This window comes from Nuphar pumila, chromosome 13 (assembly GCF_984573655.1).
Source record: "Nuphar pumila chromosome 13, dmNupPumi1.hap1.1, whole genome shotgun sequence".
Classification (NCBI taxonomy): Eukaryota; Viridiplantae; Streptophyta; class Magnoliopsida; order Nymphaeales; family Nymphaeaceae; genus Nuphar; species Nuphar pumila.
Genome location: NC_143261.1, coordinates 17,814,002 through 17,821,258, shown reverse-complemented (window position 1 = coordinate 17,821,258; position 7,257 = coordinate 17,814,002). Strand labels below are relative to the sequence as shown.

Genomic DNA, 7,257 nt, shown 5'->3' with positions numbered 1-7,257 from the left:
TAGACATCTACTCCCTCCTCCTGAATCTTGTGACCCAGGATTCTTCCCGACCACACATATTTCGATTCTAGCCGGGATTCAGATACATTTTATCCGTATGCAGCAATATGAGTCGGATCCAATTCAAAACCGGGTCACAGATCCGACCCGTTTCCGTCCCTAGAAAGTGGCATGACACTAGACAGCGCCCACGGTGGCTCGAACCCACGCCCACAAACCGACTCTCGTATGGGTACTGTCATAATTGGATATGCGTATTTACAGATCCACCCTTATTTATGTCCAGAGATGCGAGTATAAATAGCCCGCAGGATTTTCGCCATTGCCGCATCTCCCGCTTCGGGTCGTCTTCCATTTCGTCGTCTTCTCCCTTCTCGTCTCTCCCTGTGTGCCCTAGAGAGGGATGGGGTGGGGCTACCCGTCTTCCTCTGCCTCCTCTCTCTCGGAGTGGACGCACCACCAGAACAAGCTCTTCGAGGACGCCCTCGCGATATACGGTCCCGAGACGCCCGATCGGTGGGAGAGGATCGCGTCTAGGGTTCCCGGCAAGACCGCTGCGGACGTCAAGCGGAATTACGAGTCGCTCGTTGAGGACGTCAATTCGATCGATTCCGGTGCCGTTCCGATCCCGCTCTACGTTCGGGAGTGGGGGGACGAGCTGGTGAAGGAGCTGACGACGGAGTTCCAGGTGTTCCGCCAGCCGTTGGGAGGGTTTGGGAAGGCAATCGTCGGGAGAGGGGTCGATCAGGAGAGGAAGAAGGGGGTGCCTTGGACGGAGGAAGAGCACAGGTTAGGTTTCTCCTTTTTCTCATCCGTTCTTTTTTTTTTCTTTGTTCTCTTCCGTTTTATGGTTTTGGTATGAATAGCGATGTTTTTCTTTCTCTTTCACACTGCATATATTTCCATAATTTGATGCCAGAATTTGATGCCAGAATTTGTAGACATGGGAAGAACGTAATTGATGCTATTAGATGAATTTGGAAGTTATCTTTCAACAGAAAATTTCGATTAATCTTAAGTTAAAAAGAGGAAAATGAGTGCATAAAACCATACGTGTGCTCTCATTGGTCAATAACTCCTGCCAAATATGTGGGCGCTATCAATCAAGATAGGCTGTTCACTTACATGGCGAAAACTAATGGCATGAAGTGCTATGTGAGAACAGAGAGGGATAAATTGTTTTTTTCTGTTTGTTGATGCATGGTTTATGAGGGGATCACATTTCTCCCAACTCTAATTGTTTATTGAGCCCTGTACGTTCACTGATAAGCTTTTGGAACGTCTGGTTTACTTTGTATGCGCTTTTTCAAGGCCGAATTTGAGGACAAGGGGGTGCTCTCTAGGGTATACAGTTGATGGCTCTGTGGAACGGTGCAAACAAGGATCTTTTGCAATATTGGGGCTTGCATGAATATGTTCTGCCGTGAAGGCATGAATATGTTCTGCCGTGAAGGCATAAATAAGCATGAAATCTTTTATAGTTAATATTGCTAATTATCGCAGAACTACTTATGTAATATTTTATAGTTATAATTGCCAAAAGTCTCCCCTCATGAAGCAGAAATAAAAAAGGTCAGAAAGTTCTCTGTCTTCTGTTGAAGGAAAGAAGGTTCTATGACACATAAACACTAATATGGCATGAAGAAAAAATCTGAAAGGAGCCTAATAAGGGTGCATGTGCATACACAGAATACATGTGTATGCATGTAAGCATGTGTAACAAGCAAAAAAATTTCACTTAAGCTTGCACGGCCTAAGTTGTCCGGAACCTAACAGAGATTTAGCAGCCTTCCTAACCAACACGTAAGAAACACACCGAAGCTTCCCCAAAGAGGGGTTTTTCCTCTTTTTCTTTTCACGGGAACTTTTTACACTTAGTCAAAAATATAAAAGTCGTTCTTCCCCTTTTCTTTAGAAGAATCGGGTGCCCTCTTTAAAAAGCCCGCTCTTCGGTTACAAAGGCAACTTGTGTACCAATCATGGGCACCACACCTGACACCCACTTACCCCACGTTGCAGCAGTTTTGCCCGAAGCCGCGTGCTTCGGGGGCGAGATCTCCGCACATCACCTCCCCTGAACTTCTTCCGCTCGAAGCTCACTTGCCTCACGTCTAACGGTTCTGCCCGAAGCCGCGTGCTTGGGGGGCGAAGGCCTACGTCCGCCCAACACCCACTTTGCTGCACGTCTGGCGGTTCCGCCCGAAGCTGCACGCTTCAGGAGCAAGGACTTACGCACGTCGCCTCATCCCAATTCCTTCCGTCCGCATGGGTCTGACTCTAACCACTCTCGCCCTTTGACTCCTTTGGAGGCGTGGCCGATGAACCGATCGTCCACGTGTTTGCCACATTTGAAAGTGGCTTGGCATCGTCGCCCGTATCACTTTTCGTCGAATGGGACTAACTGCTTCCGCGCTCCGACTCCTCTGGAGGCGTGCATCATCGTGACCATTTTTTGTCTTAGCCTTATAGTCTTCGGCTATTTCTTGATTTGGGTCTTACAAGCCTCCCCAACCTATCGAGCTTAACGTCCATGTCGAGCCAGTTAAGTAGGAATTAACTAGCTCTTCAAACTGCCAAAGGGTAGCATCACACTTCCAAGTGTTCTTAGTCTCGGGTAAGTCTTTCCACTTGACTAAAAACTCACAAAACTGGGCTTTCTTGCCATGGCCCTTCCAGCCAAGGATTCAATCTACTTGCCGATCGAACTGCACACTCACGGTTGGTGGGGCTCGGCTAGACACTCCTCGTGCCGGCTCCTCACCATCGTCATGATAAGGCTTTAAAAAGCTTACATAAAAAACTGGGTACAACTTAATCCTTGACGATAACTTCATCCTATAAGCTATTGTGCCTATTTTCTTAAGCACTTTGAAGGGTCCATCGTATCTTCCAACTAAGCCATGGTGAACCAACTTGCTGCTGATTTTCTTCCAAATATAAGGGGTGAATTTGAGCATCACCATGTCTCCTTCCTTGAACTCTAAATGCCTCTTGTTTCAATCAACTGCCTTCTTCATTCTTTTGACAGCTTTGGCCAAACAGTTGCTTGCCTCGTCCATAGTCTCCCTCTTGTTGCGAACAATTCTAACTGCTGCAGGGCACTTACCCTGTTCAGTCAGACCCAACTCTGCAAGAGTGAGGGGTTGTTGCCCCATCACAACTTCGAAGGGACTCCACTCAGTGCTGCTCGATTTTTGCAAGTTGTAACAGAATTGGGCCGTTTCAAGCAAGGTCACCCAATTCTTTTGATTCACGATCACATAATGCTGCAAGTATTCCTCCAATATTGCATTTATCCGCTCAGTTTGTTCGTCGCTTTGCAAATGGTTGCTTGTCGAAAAGTTTAACTTAGTGCCAAGCAACTCAAATAGACAAGTCCAGAACCACCCAGTAAATTTGGCATCACGGTCACTCACTGTGTCAACAGGGATACCCCAATACTTTACCACATTGATGAAGTGGAGTCTGTCTGTTCAGCAGTGCATGCCTTTGGGGCTTTGATGAACGTCCCATACTTAGAGAACCAATCAATCATCACAAGAATTGAACCCATGCCGTCCACCTTTGGCAATCCTGTGATAAAATTTAGAGACACTCTGCCAGGGTCGATCTGGAATGGGGAGCGGTTGAAGTAGCCCGCCTGGCCGCAGTCGCTCCACCTTGTCTTGTTGACATAATAAACATGTTCAAACATTATGTTTGACATCCTCTTTCATTTTTTGGCCAAAAGAACATCGGTTCACCAAACTCAAAGTACAGTCCGGGCCAGGATGGCTGGCCCAAGGACTGTCATGCATATCCTTGAGGAGCTCTCGCCAAATGCTTCTTGTCTTAGGCTCATAAACTCGGCTATCTTTAGCATACAAAACTCCTTCTGATAGCCAAAATCGTCGACAAGTGCCTTCCTTCACCATGTCGATCAAGCGAGTCACGACTGCATCCCTTGCCGAGGCTTCCCGAATCGGCTGAAGCAACTCTCCCGTCACTTGCGACAACGTGGTCACGACACACATGCTTGCTTGCGCACCTTAGCTCAGTGCATCGGTCGCTTGGTTTGAATTGTCCAACCGATGCATAATCTCCATTTCAAACTCCGATAAGAAGTCCTGTCAGCATGCTTGTTTGGCACTCAGCCGCTTCTGGGTCAAGAAGTAGTTGTTTGCTACATTATCCGTCTGAACAACTAAGGGTCTTCTCAACAGATAATGTCGCTACAATCATCTGCTTTTCATGTGCCGTGTAGCGTCATTCCGCCTCTGAAAGTTTTTGACTTTCATAAGTCACTGGTGCCCTGCCTGCATCATGAAACTGCTCAAAGCTCGATCTGAAGTATCAGTTTCTACCTCGAAGGGTTGTGTGAAGTCCGGCAAACGCAAGACAGACTCACTTGCAAGCTTCTCCTTAAGCAACCGGAATGCCTCATCACAGCATAACGACCACTGCCACGGTCGCTTCTTCAACAAGTCTAACCCCAAGAAGGACCGCAGCTCAGACACACTCGTAGGTGTCGGCTACTCCCAAATGGCATGAACCTTTCATGGATCCATCTCCACTTTGCCTCAGCTAACATAATGATCGAGTAAGGGGACCCTTGGCTGAGCAAAATTACACTTCTCCGGCTTGAGAAACAGTTTCCACAACTTGTGAAGCACTGCCTCCAAGTGCTTTATGTAGGTTTCCAAAGAGGGACTATAGACGACTATATTGTCTAAATACACAACTACAAAATCATCAATATAAGGTCAAAATACATTGTTCATTAAGTTGCAAAATGTGGCTGGTGTATTGCACAACCCAAAGGGCATTGTACGATACTCAAACAATCCGTACTGAGTAGTACATGCCGTTTTGGCTCATCCCCCTCAGCTATCCTAACTTGATACTACCCTGATCGCAGATCGAACTTAGTGAAGATTTTCGCCCTTCCTAGCCGATCGAACAAATCCTCCACTCTTGGTAAAGGATATTTGTTTTTCGTCATCAGCTTGTTAAGAGCACGATAATCCACACACATCCGAAAAGAACCATCTTTTTTCCGTTGGAACAACACCGATGCTTTATAAAGGTTTTTGGACGGTTGGATATAGCTTGCGTGCAACAATTCGTCCAACTGTCACCGCAACTCTGCTAGTTCGGGTGGAGACATCCGATAAGGCGCCTGCGCAGGAGGCTGAGTGCCTGCCACATAGGGATGGCAGTGGACCGAGGGACAACAGGGCCCCACCTCGCCCCGTTTGGACCGGGGATGAAGGGCATGAAACAGGGATGGAGGCGGGGATGAAGGTTAAAATCTATTCCCGTGTGGGGATGGAGGCAGGGATGGACTTACGCTTTTCCCCGCCCCGTCCCCGTCCCCGTCCCAATCCACGCCTAGTCCCCACCCCGCCCGTCCCCAATTCTTCAAGGGATTACTATAAACTAAGGGGAAACGGGCCCCCGCCTCACCCCCGTTTGGACCGGGGATGGAGGACATGAAACGGGGATGGAGGCGGGGGTGGTGATTAAAATCCATCCCCATGCGGGGATGGAGGCAGGGGAGGAGGTTCGAATTTTGAAACGGGACAGAGGTGGAGTCCTTGTCCCCCGCCCCGGTTCACTGCCATCCCTACTGCCACAAGCTCAATGGCGTGATCAATATCGAGTCTCGACAGTAATTCTTTTGGCATTTCTTCAGGCAAAACATCAACGAATTTGCCTAAGATCTCCTGCACCGGCAAAGGGACTTTGCCTGCCTCCTTTTCAGGCCCAATTTCCATCAACAATGCGAGAAATGTTGGCTATCCACACCTCAATGCAAATGCGGCCAAACAACTGCTCTGGTTTGGCTAAGGAACTCCACTCCCAGCATCACATCAAATTCATCAAGTATGCAGGCAGTAAAATTGCATGCTCCTCTCCATAAACCAACTTCTGTCGGCACCACCAGTGCCTCACCACTCACAGTCGATGGACTAACACTGATGGCTTTAACTTGGCATGGGTTCAGGATAAGCCGCAACCTGAACCTTTCTACCATACAGGTTGACACAAAGTTGTGTGTTGCCCCTGTGTCAATCAGGGCATAGCCTGTCACATCATTCAGGCGGACGCATAGTGTTCACCAACCGAAGGGGGTTCATGCGCGCCGGAGCATCCGAAGCAGATGCCAAAAGCTTCTCCACTGGCTCTTGCATCACGACCACATTCATCTCCTTGCGTTGCGGGTGTAAGGAAATGGTGGTCTTCCGCAAATGCACAAACAACTCACAAACATGTGTTTATTGAAGACACTACAAGCATGACCCTTGAAAAAGTATAAATGAAAGAACACTTGAAATAAATAATAATTTATTCATACACAAAATGCTTAAGAAGCATTGCTTTACAAAGGAGGGGTTTACCCCTATATATATATACAAGAAGTGGAGTGAGGAGGGGAAGAGCTCTTAAAGATTTCTTCCTAAGAGTCGTTGGACCTAGTCCAACGACTCTATTTGTAGTCATTGGACTAGGTCCAACGGCTATAAGTATGGTCAAGATCTAACGAGATCTTGACCATCTAGTTCAAAGTGAACTAGAAAAAAGATAAAACTAAAGAAAATGAAAAGAATGAATAAAAAGAAATAAAAAATATAAATATATAATATATATTATAAAAGTAATATATATATATATATATATTATATATGTATTTACATGTTACATTTTTAATGTGGGCACTCCCGAGTATGGTGAGGCCTCTTGCAAATGAAGCATCCTAAGAAGTTGGAGGACTTTGAAGAATTGTCTCTTGAATCCTCCTCCTTTTTCCCGCCGTCTTTACCTTTAGACTATTTCTCGTATTTCTGTGGTCGGCTCTTCGAGGATTCGGTGCCACCAAGAGACAGTCAGTCACTGCCAAAGCCGAAGGTAGGTCCTTTACTTCCTGCCATCTGAGTTTCGTCTGGGCCCAAGATTGAAGCCCTCTCATAAAGTAGAAGAGTTTATCCTCTTTATCCATCGTTTTTATGTCAAGTATTAGGGAACTGAATGCCTTGACATACTCCCGCACAGACCCGATATGTTTCAAACGACACAGGCTTTCTCTAGCCAACCAAGCAACGTTAGAGGGCATGAACCGGTGTTTGAGTTCCTACTTCATGTCGGCCCAAGCAGTGATAGGCAACTTCCCAGCGTTGCTATCTTCCTCGAGCTTGATCCTCCACCAAATCTTTGCGTCGCTGTGCAGATACATGCTTGCGATAATCAACTTCTATTCCTTCTTCGTATGGACAACTT

General features: G+C 46.8%; 1 protein-coding gene across 2 annotated transcripts in view; it reads left to right on the top strand.

The window, feature by feature from the left end:
• Positions 1–337: 337 nt before the first annotated feature.
• The window catches only part of LOC149817960 (protein RADIALIS-like 3), a 32,822-nt gene continuing 25,902 nt past the window's right edge, over positions 338–7,257 (top strand). For both annotated transcript variants that reach the window (XM_089985307.1, XM_089985308.1), the window contains exon 1: positions 338–789. In XM_089985307.1, coding sequence (XP_089841433.1) covers positions 404–789 — 386 coding nt within the window. In that variant the 5' untranslated portion in view covers positions 338–403. The remainder of the gene's footprint in view (positions 790–7,257) is intronic.